The sequence below is a fragment of the Pseudophryne corroboree genome, chromosome 1 (assembly GCF_028390025.1).
Source record: "Pseudophryne corroboree isolate aPseCor3 chromosome 1, aPseCor3.hap2, whole genome shotgun sequence".
NCBI lineage: Eukaryota > Metazoa > Chordata > Amphibia > Anura > Myobatrachidae > Pseudophryne > Pseudophryne corroboree.
Genome location: NC_086444.1, coordinates 892,982,368 through 893,007,879, shown reverse-complemented (window position 1 = coordinate 893,007,879; position 25,512 = coordinate 892,982,368). Strand labels below are relative to the sequence as shown.

General features: G+C 40.9%; 1 protein-coding gene across 3 annotated transcripts in view; it reads left to right on the top strand.

Moving 5' to 3' along the window:
• LOC134916434 (bifunctional heparan sulfate N-deacetylase/N-sulfotransferase 4-like) overlaps positions 1-25,512 on the top strand; it is a 624,652-nt gene that overhangs the window by 288,511 nt on the left and 310,629 nt on the right. For all 3 annotated transcript variants that reach the window (XR_010177405.1, XM_063920212.1, XM_063920213.1), the window contains exon 5: positions 15,486-15,671. Coding sequence is in view for 2 of the 3 variants with exons in the window: in XM_063920212.1 (XP_063776282.1) it covers positions 15,486-15,671 (186 nt within the window). In the remaining variant the exon portion in view is untranslated. The remainder of the gene's footprint in view (positions 1-15,485; positions 15,672-25,512) is intronic.

Sequence of the window (25,512 nt, the reverse complement as noted above, 5' to 3'; positions counted from 1 at the left end):
TCTTCAATGCCTCCAGCTTCTTCTGCAAAAGCCTGATGAGGGGAATGACCTGACTCAGGCTGGCAGTGTCTGAACTGACTTCACGTGTGGCAAGTTCAAAGGGCATCAGAACCTTGCACAACGTTGAAATCATTCTCCACTGCGCCTGAGACAGGTGCATTCCACCTCCTATATCGTGCTCAATTGTATAGGCTTGAATGGCCTTTTGCTGCTCCTCCAACCTCTGAAGCATATAGAGGGTTGAATTCCACCTCGTTACCACTTCTTGCTTCAGATGATGGCAGGGCAGGTTCAGTAGTTTTTGGTGGTGCTCCAGTCTTCTGTACGTGGTGCCTGTACGCCGAAAGTGTCCCGCAATTCTTCTGGCCACCGACAGCATCTCTTGCACGCCCCTGTCGTTTTTTAAAAAATTCTGCACCACCAAATTCAAGGTATGTGCAAAACATGGGACGTGCTGGAATTTGCCCATATTTAATGCACACACAATATTGCTGGCGTTGTCCGATGCCACAAATCCACAGGAGAGTCCAATTGGGGTAAGCCATTCCGCGATGATCTTCCTCAGTTGCCGTAAGAGGTTTTCAGCTGTGTGCGTATTCTGGAAAGCGGTGATACAAAGCGTAGCCTGCCTAGGAAAGAGTTGGCGTTTGCGAGATGCTGCTACTGGTGCCGCCGCTGCTGTTCTTGCGGCGGGAGTCCATACATCTACCCAGTGGGCTGTCACAGTCATATAGTCCTGACCCTGCCCTGCTCCACTTGTCCACATGTCCGTGGTTAAGTGGACATTGGGTACAACTGCATTTTTTAGGACACTGGTGAGTCTTTTTCTGACGTCCGTGTACATTCTCGGTATCGCCTGCCTAGAGAAGTGGAACCTAGATGGTATTTGGTAATGGGGGCACACTGCCTCAATAAATTGTCTAGTTCCCTGTGAACTAACGGCGGATACCGGACGCACGTCTAACACCAACATAGTTGTCAAGGACTCAGTTATCCGCTTTGCAGTAGGATGACTGCTGTGATATTTCATCTTCCTCGCAAAGGACTGTTGAACAGTCAATTGCTTACTGGAAGTAGTACAAGTGGGCTTACGACTTCCCCTCTGGGATGACCATCGACTCCCAGCGGCAACAACAGCAGCGCCAGCAGCAGTAGGCGTTACACGCAAGGATGCATCGGAGGAATCCCAGGCAGGAGAGGACTCGTCAGAATTGCCAGTGACATGGCCTGCAGGACTATTGGCATTCCTGGGGAAGGAGGAAATTGACACTGAGGGAGTTGGTGGGGTGGTTTGCGTGAGCTTGGTTACAAGAGGAAGGGATTTACTGGTCAGTGGACTGCTTCCGCTGTCACCCAAAGTTTTTGAACTTGTCACTGACTTATTATGAATGCGCTGCAGGTGACGTATAAGGGAGGATGTTCCGAGGTGGTTAACGTCCTTACCCCTACTTATTACAGCTTGACAAAGGGAACATACGGCTTGACACCTGTTGTCTGCATTTCTGGTGAAATACCTCCACACCGAAGAGCTGATTTTTTTGGTATTTTCACCTGGCATGTCAACGGCCATATTCCTCCCACGGACAACAGGTGTCTCCCCGGGTGCCTGACTTAAACAAACCACCTCACCATCAGAATCCTCCTGGTCAATTTCCTCCCCAGCGCCAGCAACACCCATATCCTCCTCATCCTGGTGTACTTCAACACTGACATCTTCAATCTGACTATCAGGAACTGGACTGCGGGTGCTCCTTCCAGCACTTGCAGGGGGCGTGCAAATGGTGGAAGGCGCATGCTCTTCACGTCCAGTGTTGGGAAGGTCAGGCATCGCAACCGACACAATTGGACTCTCCTTGTGGATTTAGGATTTCGAAGAATGCACAGTTCTTTGCTGTGCTGCTTTTGCCAGCTTGAGTCTTTTCATTTTTCTAGCGAGAGGCTGAGTGCTTCCATCCTCATGTGAAGCTGAACCACTAGCCATGAACATAGGCCAGGGCCTCAGCCGTTCCTTGCCACTCCATGTGGTAAATGGCATATTGGCAAGTTTACGCTTCTCCTCCGACAATTTTATTTTAGGTTTTGGAGTCCTTTTTTTACTGATATTTGGTGTTTTGGATTTGACATGCTCTGTACTATGACATTGGGCATCGGCCTTGGCAGACGACGTTGCTGGCATTTCATCGTCTCGGCCATGACTAGTGGCAGCAGCTTCAGCACGAGGTGGAAGTGGATCTTGATCTTTCCCTAATTTTGGAACCTCAACATTTTTGTTCTCCATATTTTAATAGGCACAACTAAAAGGCACCTCGGGTAAACAATGGAGATGGATGGATTGGATACTAGTATACAATTATGGACGGGCTGCCGAGTGCCGACACAGAGGTAGCCACAGCCGTGAACTACCGCACTGTACTGTGTCTGCTGCTAATATATAGACTGGTTGATAAAGAGATAGTATACTCGTAACTAGTATGTATGTATAAAGAAAGAAAAAAAAACCACGGTTAGGTGGTATATACAATTATGGACGGGCTGCCGAGTGCCGACACAGAGGTAGCCACAGCCGTGAACTACCGCACTGTACTGTGTCTGCTGCTAATATATAGACTGGTTGATAAAGAGATAGTATACTCGTAACTAGTATGTATGTATAAAGAAAGAAAAAAAAACCACGGTTAGGTGGTATATACAATTATGGACGGGCTGCCGAGTGCCGACACAGAGGTAGCCACAGCCGTGAACTACCGCACTGTACTGTGTCTGCTGCTAATATAGACTGGTTGATAAAGAGATAGTATACTCGTAACTAGTATGTATGTATAAAGAAAGAAAAAAAAACCACGGTTAGGTGGTATATACAATTATGGACGGGCTGCCGAGTGCCGACACAGAGGTAGCCACAGCCGTGAACTACCGCACTGTACTGTGTCTGCTGCTAATATATAGACTGGTTGATAAAGAGATAGTATACTCGTAACTAGTATGTATGTATAAAGAAAGAAAAAAAAACCACGGTTAGGTGGTATATACAATTATGGACGGGCTGCCGAGTGCCGACACAGAGGTAGCCACAGCCGTGAACTACCGCACTGTACTGTGTCTGCTGCTAATATATAGACTGGTTGATAAAGAGATAGTATACTCGTAACTAGTATGTATGTATAAAGAAAGAAAAAAAAACCACGGTTAGGTGGTATATACAATTATGGACGGGCTGCCGAGTGCCGACACAGAGGTAGCCACAGCCGTGAACTACCGCACTGTACTGTGTCTGCTGCTAATATATAGACTGGTTGATAAAGAGATAGTATACTCGTAACTAGTATGTATGTATAAAGAAAGAAAAAAAAACCACGGTTAGGTGGTATATACAATTATGGACGGGCTGCCGAGTGCCGACACAGAGGTAGCCACAGCCGTGAACTACCGCACTGTACTGTGTCTGCTGCTAATATATAGACTGGTTGATAAAGAGATAGTATACTCGTAACTAGTATGTATGTATAAAGAAAGAAAAAAAAACCACGGTTAGGTGGTATATACAATTATGGACGGGCTGCCGAGTGCCGACACAGAGGTAGCCACAGCCGTGAACTACCGCACTGTACTGTGTCTGCTGCTAATATAGACTGGTTGATAAAGAGATAGTATACTCGTAACTAGTATGTATGTATAAAGAAAGAAAAAAAAACCACGGTTAGGTGGTATATACAATTATGGACGGGCTGCCGAGTGCCGACACAGAGGTAGCCACAGCCGTGAACTACCGCACTGTACTGTGTCTGCTGCTAATATATAGACTGGTTGATAAAGAGATAGTATACTCGTAACTAGTATGTATGTATAAAGAAAGAAAAAAAAAACACGGTTAGGTGGTATATACAATTATGGACGGGCTGCCGAGTGCCGACACAGAGGTAGCCACAGCCGTGAACTACCGCACTGTACTGTGTCTGCTGCTAATATAGACTGGTTGATAAAGAGATAGTATACTCGTAACTAGTATGTATGTATAAAGAAAGAAAAAAAAACCACGGTTAGGTGGTATATACAATTATGGACGGGCTGCCGAGTGCCGACACAGAGGTAGCCACAGCCGTGAACTACCGCACTGTACTGTGTCTGCTGCTAATATATAGACTGGTTGATAAAGAGATAGTATACTCGTAACTAGTATGTATGTATAAAGAAAGAAAAAAAAACCACGGTTAGGTGGTATATACAATTATGGACGGGCTGCCGAGTGCCGACACAGAGGTAGCCACAGCCGTGAACTACCGCACTGTACTGTGTCTGCTGCTAATATAGACTGGTTGATAAAGAGATAGTATACTCGTAACTAGTATGTATGTATAAAGAAAGAAAAAAAAAACACGGTTAGGTGGTATATACAATTATGGACGGGCTGCCGAGTGCCGACACAGAGGTAGCCACAGCCGTGAACTACCGCACTGTACTGTGTCTGCTGCTAATATATAGACTGGTTGATAAAGAGATAGTATACTACTAATATTATATATACTGGTGGTCAGGTCACTGGTCACTAGTCACACTGGCAGTGGCACTCCTGCAGCAAAAGTGTGCACTGTTTAATTTTAATATAATATTATGTACTCCTGGCTCCTGCTATAACCTATAACTGGCACTGCAGTAGTGCTCCCCAGTCTCCCCCACAATTATAAGCTGTGTGAGCTGAGCAGTCAGACAGATATATAATATATATAGATGATGCAGCACACTGGCCTGAGCCTGAGCAGTGCACACAGATATGGTATGTGATACACTGTGTGTATCGCTTTTTTCAGGCAGAGAACGGATATATTAAATAAACTGCACTGTGTGTCTGGTGGTCACTCACTATATAATATATTATGTACTCCTGGCTCCTGCTATAACCTATAACTGGCACTGCAGTAGTGCTCCCCAGTCTCCCCCACAATTATAAGCTGTGTGAGCTGAGCAGTCAGACAGATATATATAATATTATATATAGATAATAGATGATGCAGCACACTGGCCTGAGCCTGAGCAGTGCACACAGATATGGTATGTGACTGAGTCACTGTGTGCTGTGTATCGCTTTTTTCAGGCAGAGAACGGATTATAAATAAAACTGGTGGTCACTGGTCACTATCAGCAAAACTCTGCACTGTACTGAGTACTCCTAATGCTCCCCAAAATTAGTAAATCAAGTGTCTCTCTAATCTATTCTAAACGGAGAGGACGCCAGCCACGTCCTCTCCCTATCAATCTCAATGCACGTGTGAAAATGGCGGCGACGCGCGGCTCCTTATATAGAATCCGAGTCTCGCGATAGAATCCGAGCCTCGCGAGAATCCGACAGCGTCATGATGACGTTCGGGCGCGCTCGGGTTAACCGAGCAAGGCGGGAAGATCCGAGTCGCTCGGACCCGTGAAAAAAAACATGAAGTTCTGGCGGGTTCGGATTCAGAGAAACCGAACCCGCTCATCTCTACTTTATACATAGCCATCTTTAGTAAAGGCACACCAGGAGCTGCATTAGTTAAAAAGAGTGCCGGACCTACTTGTTTCATATATATATTCCACATAAGAGCAGAAGATGAAATACATTACCGGCTGATGAGAATCCGCGGAACCCAGAAATAGGAAGTAAAATGCATTCCAAACGCGTTCCGCACAAGCCACAAGTACTTATCTCTACTCTGAACACTCGATCTAACTGACTGAAATAATGTTTTTTGCGGAAAAAGTCCAAACAACCATTTTATATCTAGAGATTTAGCCCAAATACTCCTTATTGTCTTAAATTAATATATATAAATGATGACATCACAGGAAGTGATGTTGCACCTATTTCCTGTTGACACTGATAGATATCCTTATACATTTTATACCAGTGCCATTTCCAAATGCGTTGGGAAGAACTGCTCTACCCTGATGCCTCATGGTTCCAATATTGGACAGATAAGCTTTAAAAACACTTACTTGATGTACATGTGCTACTATTGTATGCTGTTTTTATCTACCTCTTTACTATTTTTCTTTTTTTTGTGCTTTATGTATAACATTTGATTAAAAAATATTTCTTAAAATAGACATAAGTCTTAGTAGCTTACTGTAAGGGTTTAATAATTGGCAACTGACTGTTGCACTAACACAGCCCTGTAAGATTATATTTGAGTAAGGATACACACCTGTTGTAAAAAATACGCACAATGGTTTTATCATATTTTTTTTTATCCCTTTCTTATGATATTCATTTGCATGGACCAGCCAATGGTCTGAAGAAAAAGCTATAAGATAAGCCTTTTTTCTTTCTTTCTTTCTTTCTTTATTTATCTAATTTATTTATCTCACTCACTACTTGCACTTTTTTGAATTACACCACTAGAAGGTGCTGAAGGTCTTCATCTACTAATCTGACTTCCTCTAGTGCCACTCACCATTCCACACCACTGACCACCAGATGCCACTTATTATTTTAAGTAGAGGCCATATTTACAAGTACATCTATAACTATTGTAGATATTAAATTTTGCATCCACTTCACTGGTGCCAGCTTTATTCTTCCCTTTACAAACACACACACACACACACACACACGTTTACACTGTGTGATGTAGGTTGAGCCTACAGCATACATTCTATATTAAGGACACCTGGCCAAGCTACCCATTGTGAAAGGAGATAACACATATTAAGATAACACACTAAAATCTTATTTTTTGAACTCTTTAAAACAATATACCTTATAAAATGGAAATGGATAAGAGACTTGGGGAAGATGAGGGTGCAGTCAGTACTAACTGATGAGTTATCCAACATCACAGTTTGGCTGGGGGAGTTGAGTCTGCTTCAAGCCCCCTGAGTTTAGTCTGCAGGAACTTTGTCTAGTTTGTCTTCCTGCAACCGCTGTTGGCCATTCTCCTATGGCTGGGGTGGGAGGAGGAGACTTTTGGGGAGCTGAAGTTGAGGGCCAGCAGTCTGCAAGGAAAGTGGTGGCTGTGGGAAGATTACTTTCCAGCAGCCACCAGTTGGCGTTTCTGACATGGTTACATCAAATGTGACCACACTAGGCAATTTGTAAATGGCTTCTATTTAATGACATAGGCAGACTTGGTTTCTTTAATGACAAAGTGTGCAATCTTGGAGTAATTTGGCTTGGATACATAGCTATCTGTGCCTTTTATCATATATATATATATATATATATATGTATATTGTGATGAGAGAGACACCAGATGGTCTGAAATGGAGTGCCAGACCAGTCAAAAGGAGTCTCGCAAAAAGGAAATGGGATCCGTTCCATATTTTGTGACGACCTGGAAAATGCCTACAGCAGATTTTAGAAAAACCCCAGGGAGACAGCAGGAACTATTTTAGCTCCTGTAGTTTGGTTTTGTAGAAAACCAGTAAGGTTCCCTGGGGGTGGATGGGAGAAAAGGGTGGGCCCCATCCACAAAGATCAGTCCAGGTCTTGTGGGTTCTGCAACCAGGATGGCTGAGTAATTTTGCACCTGTAGGATACCTAGAAAGGGCTTAAGATTTTAGAGGTGCAGGACCTCTGATTCTGACTAGCAGCCAGAAGCTAGGGCCTGTAAAGGGGCTAGTCTCAGGGGTCTGGAAGACTGCATATGTCTGAAGGGACTTCGGTATCAGTGGTTCCTGTCAGGACTCATTTCCACTGAAATGGGACGCTGCACGCATTGGTGAATATAACCCAGAACACTGTGTTTAGAATGTTTATTTGTAGTACTGTTAGCAAAAAGCTTTACACTGCTTGATTCATTTTTTGGTAGACTGTATGCTGTGTCTATAACCACCTGATGGCTGTGTGATGTTAAACAGCCAGGGAGATTATTGTTACCCCAAGTTGTGATGTGAACAACTTGGTTTTGTTTTATGTAGTAAAGAACCTGTGGTTTAGTAAAACTGTTTTGTTTTCACTATGGGGGTCATTCCAAGTTAATCGCTAGTGGAAAATGTTCGCAGCGCAGCAATTAAGTGAAAAAGCGGCACTTCTGAGCATGCATATGCGGCGCAGTGCGCACGCGCGATGTACTTTCACAACAGCCGATGTATTTTTACACAAGGTCTAGCGACGCTTTTCAGTGCAAAGCCAGCCGCAGAGTGATTGACAGGAAAGGGGCGTTTCTGGGTGTCAACTGACCGTTTTCAGGGAGTGTTCCAAAAAACGCAGGCATGACAGGAAAAACGCAGGCGTGGCTGGCCGAACGCAGGGCGTGTTTGTGACATCAAATCCAGAACTGAACTGTCTGAAGTGATCGCAAGCTAGAAGTAAGTCTGGAGCTACTCAGAAACTGCACATTTTTTTTGTAGCCGCTCTGCGATCCTTTTGTTCGCACTTCTGCTAAGCTAAAATACACTCCCAGAGGGTAGCAGCTTAGCGTTTGCACGGCTGCTAAAAACTGCTAGCGAGAGAACAACTCGGAATGACCACCTATATACCTTGGTGTCAGTATTGTTATTTTATGACAATCCCAACAATACTGTTACATACATAAAAAAAACAAGTAACAGACATACCTTATTTATGCACCAACAGTGCACCTTAGCGTGGGGCAGCTCTGGTTTCCGTTGGCTGGGTGGAAGCTTCTTACGGAACAACGTCTCCTCCCACCACTACCTCCGGTCACCATGCCATCAACATATAAAAAATATGTACATTGTATACATCTCGGCTGGACATATCATTTCAGAATCATAATAGCACATTTTTAAGAACGCATTTAAAGAAATCTCTGCAGTACGTACACAGATAAACCAAACTGCTGTAGAAGTTATACATCGTTACAAATGGCTTGAAATGTGTCCACAGGTTACAGTTTGTTATACAAGGAATGCAATGTTTGTAATCATTTAACAAACTAATTGTATTTATTTATCAAATGAGCATACTGTATATACTCAAAGAATAACAAGCGGCAAAAATATGTATATTGGCTAGATATATATAATACCCATATAACTGAACAATAATCTAGTGAAACACACTAAGATTCAAATGATCATTAAGCCCTCTAGATTTAAGCGTTTCCAACATATAGATCCACTTTGATTTGAGACCTAACAGCTGTTTATGCCTATCACCACGTATTTTACTTTCTACAACATGGTCAATGATAAGTTGTCTGAAATTTGACATGTTGGGGATCATTCCGACCCGATCGCTCGCTGCAGTTTGTTGCAGCGCAGCGATTGGGTCAGAACTGCGCATGGCAGCTTTCGTTACCTAGCGATCGCCTCTAAGACAAAGGCAGTCGCTGGGCGGGAGGGGGCTGAACGGCAGCGTTAAGCCACCGTTTAGGGGGAGCGGTCCGGCCAACGCAGTCATGGCCGGACCGTACGCAGCCGCTGTGGCCAGCGGCAATGACAAATAACTCCCGGCCAGCCACAGGAGCTGCGCTGGCCGGGAGTTACTCCTCAGATACAAAGGCATCGCCACTGTGCGATGCATTTGTATTTGTGCGGGGGGGCCGAACTGACATGCGGGGCGGACTAGCCCTGTGCTGGGTGTCCCCCCGCATGTCAGGCAACATGATTGTAGCTGTGCTAAATTTAGCACAGTTACAATCAACTCGGAATGACCCCCGTTATGCTTATATTCTGCTAAGTGCCATGCTAATGGTTGATCAGATTTTTTACCATTAATGGCGGCTCTTATTGCAGTTCTCTGCAAGGCCATGCGTTCCTTAAAGGCATGCATGGTCTTGCCTACATAACATAGACCGCACGGACACTTCACCAAATACACCACAAGCGAAGTACTACATGTCAACACATGACTAATAGTATAGCGTATACCTGTATGCGGATGAAAGAAAAATTTACTAGCTATCATATGCTGGCATGCAGTACATCCAGTACACTTATAACAGCCAGGACTTTTTGTACATGTTGTGCTGTCCGATTTCATATGTTCTGTTATGTCCGTGTGTATGGTCCAGTCTCTCAATTTTTTTCCCCTTTTAAAACAGGGCATAATCTCCATACTGTATGTTTCACACTTTTTAGTTCTTTATCATTTTTAACCACCGGCCATAAGTCCCTGGTATATTGTTGGATCTGTTTCTGAGCTGTTTTATATCTCTGGACCCAGTGAATCTTATTCTGCTTCCTTACACTTTGCCTGTGAACCAATGTCTCCCATCTATCCACCAATTCCACCTTTTTTCTAGCAGCATTCAAGATCTCATATGTATATCCCCTTTCTAGAAAACAATTAGTCATATTATCTAGACTAGATTTTAACACCTGTTGGTCACTTGTAATACGTTTCACCCTCAAATATTGTGAATACGGTAGACCTCTCAGCAAAGATGGGGGATGGTGGCTCTCTGCCCTCATAATCGTATTCCTAGCCGTTTCTTTAGTATATATACTAGTTGATATTACACCATTATGTACCTCGATGTGTACATCTAAGAAGTCTATTTGTTCCAAATCCATCTAAAAGTAAATTTAATGGGATGATCATGTACAATAATTTCCTCTATGATGGTATGTAACTCATCAAATGTCCCCCTCCAAAACAATATCACATTATCTATGTACCTTTTATAGAAAACTATTTTCTCACGTACATCTCTTGTAAAAAAGAACTCCTCCTCTACACTGAACATGTATGAATTTGCATAGGCTGGTGCTACGGGAGATCCCATAGCACAGCCACTTGTTTGCAAGAAAAATTCACCATTAAAATAAAAATAATTGTGACTAAGTATAGTTTCCAACAATTAAAAAAATGAAATCTCAGGTCCTGTATATAATTCATTATCTTGTAATAATTGTTGTACTGCCAGCAAACCACCTCTGTGCTGAATACTGGCATACAAACTCATGATGTCTAAAGCACACAACCAGGTATTGTCTGGAAGTACACTAAGCATCTCTAACTGTAATAACAGATCAGTAGTATCTCTTAAATAGGTTTGTCTGCTTTGTACACATGGCTGCAAGAAATGGTCCAAAAATATTGCTATATTGCTATATATTGAATCCCTGGCGGCAATGATAGGCCTGCCAGGAGGGTTAATTAACCTCTTATGAATCTTGGCCAATGTGTAAAACAGTGGCACCTTAGGAAAATCTTGTTTCAAAAAATCACATACTTCTTTGTTAATAATAGTATCTCGCACAGCACTATCCAATCTGTTATCAATCTGTTTCTTAAACATGTCAGTGGGGTCAGAATCCAATTTATGATATACGTCACATATCAACAATTGTGAATAAATCTCATTGCAATAATCTGTTACATTTAATACCACCACGCCCCCACCTTTATTTGCTGGGCGAATTACAATATCTTTGTAACTATTAAGATCTTTAAGTGCCTGCCATTCACTTTGACTAAGATTATTTCTATAAAGTATGGGGGATTTCTGAGACTCTAATACTTGTGCATCTAATACCCTCATAAAACTCTGCAATGCTGGATTCCTGGATATAGGGTCAAACACTGATTTTTTTCTTAAACACACTTTGTTCACTTACAGCTGTACCACTGGATTCTTTATTACCAAAGAACTCTCTCAGCTTCAATTGATGGTTCACATAATACTGATCAACTTTCCATTCAAATTTATTAAATGAATTAGTTGGCACAAAACTTAAACCTTTACTCAAAATGTTTTTTTCTACCTCATGAAGTGTTCTATCAGACAAATTAAACACCAAATCTATTTCCTTTGTCCTCTGTTCTTGCCCACCCCGCTTCATGCGCCTCCTCTTGTGCCCCATCCTAGTTGGGTGGTTACCGCTATAGGAGGTTTAAGATTTGTCACAGAGTCCACTGAATCTTCCCTCGATGAGATATATGTCTCACTAGACTGTTGGACATTCGGGTATATGCGTCTCCCTCTACCTCTAAAATTTTTAAACTTAGAGTCAGTATCCCCTTTACCAGACAGCCAGCATTACACTGTTTCAAATTTCTTTCTTTTGAATGCAATCAGGTCACATTTATATTTGGCCACCTGCTGATCTAATTTATCCATCCTTTTTATTGAACTATCTCGTAGCAATAGTGTTTTATTAGATTCCTCTTGTTCACGTATTTTCTTTCTAATCAAAGTCAGTTCTCTTGCAGCTTCTTCTACTACTAGTGTCATAAGGTCCATAACACACTTATTTAAAACCGCAAACCAGCAGCGACAGAATTCCTTGTTAAATCTACCAATTGTTGGTGAGTTCTTTACATGGAATCCACAAGAGATTTTCTTTTCATGAATATGCCCAGACAATGTTATACCCTGTAAGGAAAAGTCTGTTTATTTATTTTTCAAAGTAGTAAGATATTAAAAGCTTCCTCAGGACTTTCCTCACCACCAGCATCCATAAATCATTATGTGAACAGTACTGCCTCTGTCTCACTCTCTGATAAACTCAGGGTTTCTTCCATAGAGATCTGTGCCCAATCAAAGCCACCTGCTTCCTCCATGATTGACAACAGCCAAAGTAATGCATACACAAACAAATCGTAAAAAGTCTCTCCACCAAAATTTTTCACTGTGCTCACTATATTCACAAGTAAGGACAGATTAGATGTTAACCGTGGTGGTTATATGCATGGACAGCCAAACCCAGTACAGCAAGTCTAATAAACAGGCACCCTCCTCCATCAGCTCTCACGCCACGGTGCCGTTATAATCAAATCCAGTAAAGGCATTCAATGGTTTTGTTTAAAAATACCTCAGGAGTCAGCAATTATGCGGCAACATTTTGGGATTTATTTCCCTTCGTCAGGCTTCATACATAAAAAACAAGTAACAGACATACCTTATTTATACACCAACAGTGCACTTAGCATGGGGCGGCTCTGGTTCCCATTGGTTGGGCGGAAGGTTTTTTGAAACAAGACTATTGAGTGCCTTTACTGGAATTGCTGTATTTGATTATAATGGCACCGTGGCGTCAGAGATGATGGAGGAGGGTGCCGGTCTATTGGACTTGCTAGCTATATATACATATATATATATATATATATATATATAATGCAAAAGCCTTCACTCACTCACTAACTATATCATGAAAATTTTAAAATATGTATTGCACCTCCAGTGGGTAGAATTTCATAAACTACAAAAATGGTCCTTTCACTTTTTACAGTATCTCTCACTCAGTCACTGAATGACAGATTCATCACTAATTCTCTAACTTCCCTATATGTTGGAAGCTGAAATGTAACATACATTATATATTCTTCAGGTGGAAAATAGGAAAACTACATAATTAGAATTGTAATAAACCTCCCCTAAGGGGATGAACAGTAGGTTGACATAATGACATCATTACCGATGCATGTCTTGCGTTGTGTGATCGATAACACCCAAATGGACAATCAGATCAAAATTTGGATTGCACCTCCAGTGTGTAGAATTTAATAAACTACAAAAATATGAAAGCCCTCACTCACTCACTCACTCACTCACTCACTCACTTAGTCATTCACTCACTGACTGACTCATCACTAATTCTCTTACTTCCCGATATGTAAGGAAAATGAAATTTAACAAGGTATTCTGCAGGTGGGAAATAGGAAAACCCATATATTTAGAATTTTAAAAAACCTCCCCTAAGAGGATGAAAATGGGCTTACATAATGACATCATTACCGATGAGTGGCTTGCATTGCGTGAACGATAGCTGATCAGAATTTGGATTGAACCTCCATTGTGTAAAATTTAATAAACTACAAAAATGGTCCTGTCACTTTTTACCGTATCTGCTACGGGTGCTCCACAGGTAACGCCAAGAAACATGGATTAATATTTACTTACATTAAGACGTCTCAGATATACAGCTCTATAGATGTACCAAATTTTTAACACTCATTTATATTTACAGCTAGGAAAATCAGAAACTCCTGTGCAAAGAACGGGTAGAACAGCTAGTGATTAATATATTAAAATGTATTGCACAAGACCCTGGCTCTAGTTCTGCATACTAGATGTAATCTTCATTATCTGTGCATATTATGTCTTTATATTTTATAAAACAGAGATTAAAATGACCTATAATTGTGACTAAAACAAATTCCCTAAAAGTATGTAGTTAGACTGTGGCAATTCAGATACATTATGAACAGTATATTGACACTCAGGAGCATTACTACAAATGTATGGGCAATATCGAAGCATATAACCACACTCACTCACAAACCTGGGAGGTAAGACAGAGAATTCTAATAATGACAGCAAATGTTGTAGTACAAACAGTTGTAAAATATATCATAAAACTAAACAATCTTTGTTCTTATTATTTAGTTTGCTCTACTACAGTTTATATTCCTTATATATCTTTCTCCAATTCACTTACTGTAGTAGTAGTAGTAGTAGTAGTTGTAATAGTAGTAGTAGTAATAATAGTACTGTAGTAGTAGTAGTAGTAGTAGTAGTAGTAGTAGTAGTAGTAGTAGTAGTAGTGGGAGTAGTAGTAGTAGAAGTAATAGTAGTAGCAGTAGTAGTAGTAATAGTACTGTAGTAGTAGTAGTAGTAGTAGTAGTAGTAGTAGTAGTAGTAGTAGTAGTAGTAGTGGGAGTAGTAGTAGTAGAAGTAATAGTAGTAGCAGTAGTAGTAGTAGTAATAGTTAGAATAGGCATGGTGTCTGGAGTCTCAACACTTATTTTTAGCAAATTGGGACAGTGGAATTCATTAAACCATATGATGTGGTGGCCTTGAGTCACTGATAGGCTGGGAGCATGCTGCTCAGTGATTAGGTCCCAGCCTATTAGTGACTGAGTACAGCCATGTTACATAGGCAGTGGCAGCTTCTACTTACCAAATTTAGGGGGGCTGTTGCTACCCCAATGCCTGGAAATGAAATTCGACTGCCAGCCCTGGGTCCTCACACCTATGAAATACATTCAATATGTCCCATGCCCTGTGCATGCATAGATATCAGGGTGTGACTGTGCATGCGCAAACCCCTGGCTTCTTTGGATTGCATCGGCTGCAGCCAGATTGGGCTGTGCAAAAGCCAGGAAGCAAGCTTTCCGCTAATTGCAGTCCCAGATTCTGACAGACCCAGAGGGAGAACATACTTTCCAATAACCCCATAACAATACAACCACTGTAGGTATGCCCTGCTGCCACATTTAAATTTTCACTTTGACCTTTATATGTATGAGCTGACTAAAATAGTGATATATAGATATTTTCTGTGTGAAAGTGCACCAAAGGACATAATATGTATAAGCTGATAAAAATAGTGATAGATAGATAGATAGATAGATAGATAGATAGATAGATAGATAGATAGATAGATAGATATTATAGATTGTAGAACCACTGGGCTGTGCGCACCATTGTTTGGATTTAATGTATTACTTCAATTGTTCACATAAGTTAACATGCTGTATATACATAAAATAATACTTGTAAGTGTCTTGCCTACGAAACAACCTATATACAGTATTTGTTAAAATGTAAAATATGATCGAATCTAACTCCATCTAACCACTAAAAATGTATTACATTTAGGAACATGGCATTCCAACATACATGGGTTATGCTGTGGCTCCACATCACTCAGGTGTCTATCCCGTACATGTGCAGCTATATGAAGCCTGGAAGAGGGTATGGAGCATTAGAGTTACAAGCACAGAAGAATATCCTCACTTGAAACCTGCACGATACAGACGGGGTTTTATACACAATGGCATAATGGTAATTATATCTATATTTTACAATTAAATCTTTGCTTATGTGTTGCACTAGAACATTTTCACTCTGTACAAATGTATATGTTTGTTATTTGGTGAATACATTTTATAATCTACTCTAACAGTTATCACACATGCAATGATTGGATGAATGACTTGTATATACAATACAATGGTTGCAACTAAGTTTGGGGCTGATTCTGAGTTGCTTGCAGCAGTGTCCATGTTTGAGTCTTTTGGGGGTCATATTTCTGCTACTTTAGGCAAATACCACTACAAACCCTACCTTGACATTACAGCTGTGCATCTTAATGTAAAAGTCTAAATGCCCACTTTGAGCACCTTTATACCACTTTGTGTGCCTTTACATGCACCCATCGGGCACATCATTGAAGAGTATGGCCTGCAATATGAGCAATTGTGCATTTGAGTTTGCAACCAATACAGCGACATGCTACAACACTATTATAGCATACCCATAAAATTGGTCATTTTTGTGTATTTGAATATCCACATCCCAGTCACTGCCCAGGAATGCTCATCACATTTCCATTACATTTCTTAGACTGTGTATCTTCTGTACTTCTGAAATTGCAACCGTGACATGCATAGCACAACTTAGACGCATATGTATAAGAAAAAAATGCTGGACTGCATCGACATCGGTAGATCCACTGACTCCGCATCAATCCCTATTTTGTAACATCTATGTATTTTTCTAAGTGATTTTAGAGGTTAGAGGTTAAGGTTAGATAATGTTGTTCTTCCAATCTCAATATTATACTTACAGTATATTGCAGGAATGATAAGGAAATTAAATATTGTAATCTCTTCTTGTTATAAATCTGGCTATACTCTATTTGGTAAATATATATTTTCAACAAAGCCTTGCCCAAAGGTTGGAAATGGTTGCCTCCATTAATATAGCCTAAGGCTGTGTACACACGGCGCAATGCACCGTACAGACCGACATTGACTATTAGATGTGGTCGGAGCCCGGCCTTGCCGATATAGTCAATGTTGAACTGCCTGTACAGTCCATTTTTCCTTGCAACGCCGATTCCACGGGATCGCACATCGGCATCACAAGGACTATTTACGGTGCAATATGCACTAGATTTTCTTACTATTTTAACTAAATAGTCAAAATTGAAAGAAATATTGCACCGTGTATACACACCTTAACTTCAACTATTAAATTACAGTAATATATTTCTAATTGAGTCATGTTCCAAAATATATTTTCTAAGTCAAACAATTGTTTAATTACAATAATTGTAAAAAGAAAAACAGTTAAATGCATATACAGTTAAAGAATCAAAGAGACAGTGATTATCTTCAGTAATCTTCAGTAATCTGGACTTGTGTTTTATATGCATAAAATTGTGACCTACAATTAAGAACCACATTAGGTATATCCATTACAAGACTGCAGAAGTCACAGTATAGCTTTTTTAATTTTGCTATCTGCAAAATGTTCTCTAATGTAAAACATTAAGAAGGCAATTAGATTGCTCATATAAATTTGAGTTACGCCGGCAGTAGACTTCAATATAAAGAATTTGACAGTTAATTTTAAATATCTCCATGGAAACCACAAAATGTGTTAGATATTTACATACATAAACCTAACTGTACCTTATTATCATTTGTTAAATATCAAATTAATGGTTTTGTTAACAACTTCTAGGAACATCTATGGTAAGCTTTATGTTATCATCAATGCTGCCAATTATCTCTTCCAGACCATTTTCCCATAATCACTTCAAATGTTAGAACATATACTATAAGGCCTAATTCTGAGTTGCATATGGTCCCTTATGCAGCCACATTTATCAAATTTTAGCAAACTGCATATCTGCTATAGCGAACTTGTGCAGCTTTTAAAATTTCCAGGTTATTGTGAGTGGGACGGATCATGCCTGATATGGAAATATCCTTTTTTTCAGTTATGGCTGTCCACTTCAAGATTTCAGTGAAAAGCAAACTACAGTGTTTATTAAAATTATTATTGGATTGCATACATATATATGGACCATCTCAACACAGAAATGCACCTTTCAAAATTGCCTCCATATGTTTTTATAGTTACAATGACGTAGACAGATCTCATTAGTTTACTTTGAACATCCAAATTTCTCTTCATAAAGCATAAAGAAGCAAATATATTTTCATGGCTTTATATCAAGTAGTTTCTTAACACCTTCTTTTAAAGGTCACAAGATAATTCAAAATGGTGAACTGGGCAATACTATGGTTAGTAGCGGATGGTCAGAGTACAGTTAAGGGTACATTGTGAGGCAGTATGAATCAATATTCAAGCTCAGTAATTTCTTGAAACTGCTTATCCAGAAAATATACTGGACTAGTTGAATCATTTTAATCAGCTTGTAGATTATTATACATATTAATGTTCTTATATACAATATGTATGTATGTGTATATCTATCTATCTATCTATCTATCTATCTATCTATCAAAAAGAGATTCCCTTTTGGCTGCGCTAACGTCAAAACCAAGCTGCACCTTTTTAGCTAGTCCCCTGCTAGTGGAGACCAAATAGATAATAAACAAAAAAATATACCTCAGGTGACGCTAATATATTCTTAAAATGTATATCTTTTTGCAAATAGTCACTCAATGTTACACAATATCATAAGATATTCAGGAAACTGATATCAAATTAGATACCCAAAAAAGTTTTATTGCTGGTAAAAAAACAGAGGTTGCTAAAACATAATTTTATAAAACATGATACATATAGTTGATATTAGTTCACATAGTTGGTAACAATTCAACCAATTTTGAAGGTTGTGAGCTCTTTTTAGGTTTTTAAAAGGAACAGTCCTATTTAGAATGTATTAGCGCACCTGAGGTATATTTTAATACCTAACTCATAACATAACTAACACCTCCCCACCCCATTACATACTAAGAAAAAGTGTAAGAAGACAAAAACAAACACCAGGAAAAAACAATAAGATGACACTTGCTGTGCAGATCTAAAGGCATTCTACAGATGTGTCTACATACATCTAGCTTTAAAATATTATGCAGTGGGAGATGCCTGGTGCAATTGAGTGAGCCATCAGGTCTTGTGCAACTCTGCTAGCATCTGACATATGTTTGTACCAAAACTACATCTTAGTCACAACGCGATGCAGCGAAGACCCATCAGGAGACTGTGCTAATTATTAAAATATGCAAAACTTGTATATATGTATATGACTGAGTCTGTATATTAAGCCCAATGGAACTTGGCAGGGAAAAAAGCTGTGGTCACTGCATCGTAGCACTTCGAATAGAGATTTAGAGATTCAGTCACACACAGATATACAAGTGTTGCATATCAAATTATTCAGTACAGTCTCATCCTATACTGGTTCTGTAAAATGTGGCAATACTCTCAGATCTACTCGGGTACAAAGTTTTATGCAAGCCTTTGCTGTATAACTTCAGTTTTGAACTCCTGCAACTCTTTTTTAAGTTAATAGAGTGATCTACAGTATCATACTTAGGGCCAGATGTATTATGTGGCACAGATCCTGTCACTATAGGACATCCTGCTTTGCCTCTTTACCGAGATGAAGCAGGAAGTATTAAGAATGAGATGTATAAACATCTCATTTGCCAGAGCGCAGGAGTGAAAACCTCTCTCCCTGTTAGCTCTACAGTGCATCAGCCTAATGCTTATGCGCTATGTCTCCCTGTTTGGGGACTAGAGGTGAGTCTTATTCTACATGGGAGGGAATTCCACAGAGTGAGCGCAGCCTGGATAAAGTCCTGTACTTTTGAGTGGGGGCAAGTAATGAGTGTGGATGAGAGAGGCAGATCTTGTGCAGATCGGAGAGTTTGGGTAGGGAAATATTTTGAGATGAGTAAAGAGATGTATGTTGGTGCAGTTTGGTTAATAGCCTTGTATTTAAGTAAAATGATTATATATTGAATTAGGTAGAATACCGATAACCAATGGAGGGATGAACATCTAGTGAAGAAAATAAGCCATGCAGCTGCATTCATAATGAAATGTAGTGGTGAGAGCCTATTTTTGGGAAGACCAGTCAGAAGACTATTGCAATAATCAATGCAAGAGATAATGGCCCTCATTCCGAGTTGATCGCACCAACCAACTTTTTGCTGCTGGTGCGATCAACTAATCTCCGCCTATGGGGGAGTGTATTTTAGCATAGCAGGGCTGTGAACACTTGTGCAGCCCTGCTATGCTAAAAAAGTTTCCTGCAAAACAAGACCAGGGTAAGCATTATTTACCCTGTGCGACGGATCCAACGATGAAAGTCCCGGTCCTGATGTCAGACATCCACCCTCCAAATGCCTCACCACGCCTGCATTGGACTCACCACACCTGGAAAATGGCGAGAATCTGCCCTGGAACACCTCCCGCCTGTCCATCTTCTTGTGATCACCACTGCGATCACATTTGTCGCTGGCGTCGTCGATGCCCGGCGATGATCGTCACCAGGCAATGACGCACGTGCACCTACCGACCGCCGTGCATGCACATTTCCAACCCGTTCACACAGCAGCGAAGAACCGATGCATGCGAACGGGTTGGAATGACCCCCAATGAATGCACGGATTAGAGTTTTTCTTGTATCTTGTGTAAGATCTGGTCATATTTTGGATATGTTTCTTAGATGTACTGTATGACACATGATTTTGAGACTGATTGAATGTGGGGAACAAAGGACAGTTCAGAGTTAAAAATGACACATAGGCAGCGAGCTTGTGGTTGATTGTTGAGTTATCAACAGTGATAGAGATATCAGCTTGGTAACTATTATTGGCCGGTGGAAATATAATTTAATTCTGCTTTAAAAATATTAAGTTTGAGGTGGTGAGATGTCATCCAACATGAAATGGCAGAAAGGAATTCAGTGACACGGCCCAATATAGATGGTGATAAATCTGGGGAGGATAGGTAGATTTGAGTATCATCCACATACAGATGATTCTGAAATAGCTGATTAGTTTGCCAAGAGATGTTGTATAGATTGAGAAAAGCAGAGGACCTAAGACTGAGCCTTGCAGTACTCCAACTGATAGAGGTAGTGAAGAGTAGGTGGATTCAGAGAAACAAACACTGAAAGAGCAATTAGATAGGTAGGTTGAGAAACAAGAAAGAGCTGTGCCCTGGAGACCTAGGGATTGTAGTGTTCATATGAAGAGAGAGTGGTCAACAGTGTCAAAAGCAGCAGAGAGATCAAGGAGAATAATACATGAGTAATGGCCTTTATAGTTAGCAGGGACCAGATCATTCACAACCTTAGTCAGTGCTGTCTCTGTGGAGTGTTGGGCACAAAAGCCTGACTGAAGTGAGTCCAATAAGTTGTGTAAGTAAAGAAAGTGTGGGAAGCGAGTGTAGTCAAGTCTCTTAAGTAGCTTGAAGGGGCATGGAAGCTGCGAAATTGGATGGTAATTTGAGAGAGAGTTAGGGTCACAATTTTATTTTTTCAGAATGGGAGTAATCACTGCATATTTAAACAGGGATAGAAAGATACCAGTAGACAGAGAGGTAACAGATTTTAGTTAATGTTGGGATGAGCACAGGAGACAGAGCTTTACTTATAGGATCAAGGGGAGAGGTAGAAGTGTAGGCAGATGAGAAGTGTGCAGATATTTCATCTTCATTTGTGGGATCAAATAAAGAGAAGGTGTTAGAGGGTTCAGGAAGGGATTTGAGCAGGTTACTGGCTGTGGAATAAAAAGTGATTTACATGTATTAAAATGTTGCTTTGGGTTAGAATCTTGAGAAGAGATGAGAGTTTGTAAATATGTTTGTCTGGCAGTGTCCAGAGCATTACGATAAGAGTGGGAAATGGTGTTTTACAGTATTTGAGGAAGTCACTTGAACTATGAGATTTATGTCACTGACTTTCTTCTTTCAGTGAATGTTTTATAGGTGTCTTATGAATATAGAGTGCCATGGTTGACATCTAAGTCTGCGTGGAGTGAAGCTGGAGCCAATTCTCAGAGTGTTGTTTCTAGAGTCTGGTTCAGGTGTGATACAGCAGTCTCAGGAGATGTGAATGTAGAAATTGGTGAGAATAGTTATTGCAAAGAAGTTTATAGTTGAAAATTGATAGAGCTAATATTTCTTTGCGTTTGAGGAGGTTTGGTAGACTTAAATTACATTGAGTTTGAAGTAATGGAGGAAAGCAAGTAAGTGATAAGGTTGTGATCTAAGAGAGGTAAATAAGTGTTAGTGAATTCAGAAACAGAGCATATACTGGTGAATGCTATATTAAGGCAGTACCCCTCCTGATGAGTAGAGGAGTCAGTCCATTGGGAGAGACTGAGAGAGGAGGTTAGAGAGTAGTTTGGAGGCATTGGATATTGTGGACTGTCAATAGTGATATTGAAATCGCCCATAATGATGGTGGAGATGTCAGAGGATAAGAAGTGAGGGAGCCAGGCAAAAAAATCTTCCAGAAACTTTTTAGGTTTCCCACGAGGGCGATAGATAGCAGCACACGCAGAGAGAAGGGGAGGAAAATCCTAATAGAATATATTTCAGTAAATGTGAGTGAACCAGTGGTAGAACTGTGTATGTGAAGAATTGGGACAGTAATATTCCAACCTCATTTACAATTACCAGGCCTAGAGGTGTGTGTGTGAAGTGGAGTCCACTGTGTGACAGTGCTGTACAGGACGCTCTGTCTGATTGTGTGAGCCATGTTTCTGTTATAGCTAGTATATTGAGGTTTTTTCTAATGAAAAAGTCATGGATAGATGTTAATTTGTTGCAAACAGAGCATGCATTCCATAAGGCACATCTTATTGACTTGGAGGGAGGTGGGAGACGTGATGTGATAAGGTTTGTTGGATTTACAAGCTCAACTTGGACAAAACTGAACTCATAATCTTTCCCCCATCCAGAGTCTCCACATCCCCAATATTTCTATCACATTAGAAAACACTATAATCTTCCCCATTCCCCAACTCCGCTGCCTGGGTGTCTCTCTTGACTCCTCCCTCTACTTCACCTCCCACATCCACAATCTCTGGCTCAATCCTGCTGATTTCAGCTATGCAACATCACTCGCATCGGGACATTCCTCTCCCAGTGTGTGAGTAAACTTATTATCCACTCACTAGTCATCCCACGGCTCGACTATTGCAACATTTTCCTCACTGGCCTCCCACTCTTCCATCTCGCTCCACTCTGAGCTGTTCTCAACTCCACAGCTAGACTTCCTCTCATGATGCTCCACATCTGCCACTCCCCTTTGACAAAACCTACACTGGCTCCCATTCCCCCACAGAATTCTCTTCAAACCTCTCAGCCTTACATACAAGGCCCTCTCTAATTCCACTGCACCATACATCTCCAACCTCATTTCCCTACATACTCCTGCCAGCCCACTATAGTCGGACAATGGGCGTCGCCTCTCATCTACCCTGGTCACTATATCCCGTGCGAGAATCCAAGATTTTGCCCGCGCTGCCCGTATTTACTGGAACAAGCTCGCTTGCTCTAAAAGACATGTCCCAACCTTGCAAAGCTTCAAACAGGCACTGAAAACTCACATGTTCATCAAAACGTACCGTTACGCATAACCTAGTCTTGAGGCCACTCTCCCATCCTTATATATAGTTACATAGTTACATAGTTAGTGAGGTTGAAAAGAGGCAAAATGCCCGTCGGGTTCAACCTGTATTCTGTGTGTAAGCTGTTCCTAATATAATGCAACTGCTGAAGTAATGGTTTAGTACCAATTAACAACTATGATTCTTACCACTCCCAGATATTAATGACACTATGTAAAATGCCATAACCCTGGATACTTTTTCCAGTTAGAAATTTGTCCAATCGATTTTTAAATACATTTACTGAGTCTGCCATTATTACCTTCTCTGGCAGGGAGTTCCAAATTTTTATTGCCCTTACCGTGAAGAACCCTTTCCTGCGTTGTGTATGGGATTTTCTCTCCTCTAGCCTCAGCGAGTGCCCATGTGTCCTATACTGAGTTCTTTTAACAAACAAATCCCCTGCTAATTCCTTGTAATGACCCCTTACATATTTGAAGATATTAATAATGTCTCCTCTTAGAAGCCTCTTTTCTAGTGTATACATATTTAACTTAGTCATCCTTTCCTTGTAGTCCAGTTTCTCTAACCCTTTAATCAATTTAGTAGCTTGCCTTTGAACCTTTTCTAGTTGCCCAATATAATTTATATAATATGGTGCCCAAAACTGAACACAATATTCCAGGTGCGGACGTACCAATGATTTGTACAGTGGCAGGATTACATCCTCGTCCCTTGTCTCAATGCCCCGTTTTATACATGCAAGCATTTTACTTGCCTTTTTTGCTGCATTTTGACCTTTACTAATAAGAAGCCTATTAACTATGTGCACCCCCAAATCTTTTTCCACCACAGTTACCCCTATATTTTCTCTATTTAGAGTGTAGGATGCATCTGTGTTTTTTGTCCCAAAATGCATAACTTTGCATTTTTCTATATTGAACCTCATTCCCCATTTACACGCCCAGGTTTTGAGCTTAAATAAGTCATTCTGTAGAGACTACACATTGCTTTCTGAATTAATTACCCTATAAAGTTTAGTATCATCTGCAAAGATTGACACTGTGCTTTCCAGGACTATTCCTAGATCATTGATAAATAAATTGAACAGTAGAAGGCTAAGGGGGTCATTCTGAGTTGCTCGCTCGCTAGCTGCTTTTAGCAGCCGCGCAAATGCTAAGCCGCTGCCCTCTGGGAGTGTTTTTTAGCTTAGCAGAAGTGCGAACGAAAGGATCGCAGAGCGGCAACAAAATAATTTTGTGCAGCTTCAGAGTAGCTCCAGACCTACTCCTAGCTTGCGATCACTTGACTATTCAGTTCCTGTTTTGACATCACGAACACGCCCTGCGTTCGGCCAGCCACGCCTGTGTTTCCCCAGCCACACCTGCGTTTTTATATGGCACGCCTGCATTTATCCGCACACTCCCTGAAAACGGTCAGTTGACACCCAGAAACGCCCACTTCCTGTCAATCACACTGCGGCCAACAGTTCAACTGAAAAGCTTTGCTAGACCTTGTGTGAAACTACATCGTTCATTGTAATAGTACGACGCGCGTGCGCATTGCGCTGCATACGCATGAGCAGAAGTGCCGATTTTTTGCCTGATCGCTGCACTGCAACTGAAATCTGCTAGTGAACAACTCGGAATGACCCCCCAAGTACGGACCCTTGTGGTATTCCGCTGACTACTGGTGCCCAGCTAGAAAACGTCCCATTGACCACTACTCATTTTACTCTGTTATTCAGCCAATTACCTATCCATGTATAAATAGTATATCCTATGCCAAGTTCCCTTAATTTGATGATCAGTCTCCTGTGAGGCACTGTATTGAAGGCTTTTGCAAAATATAAATACACCACATCCACTGCTTTTCCCTGGTCACTTCCTCGTAGAAGTTAATTAAGTTAGTTTGACATGATCTATCCCTTACAAATTCATGATGACTTTTGCAAATATTCTTATTAATTATGCGGATAAGCCTTGGTCATCTCTGCCTTGCTTACTTCCTGACACCATTCCACCTTCCGCTTGCTTGTACCACATGTCACCTGTCTGTGTCCCTTTCCGCCTTAATTGTAAGTGCCTTAGAGCAGGGCCCTCTTCCCTCCTGTTCTCTCAGCCCTCTTCTCTTGCACTTCAATACAGCTCTCTCTTACTCAGTGACTGTCTATAACTGCATTTCCTCTTGCTTGTGACTGTTTATCACTTCCAATGGCTGCTCGACCCGAGTAGTATGCAGATTACTCCTTTGCTTCCTTACATGTCAGCTGTATTGTGTACTGAGAACTGTGGTAC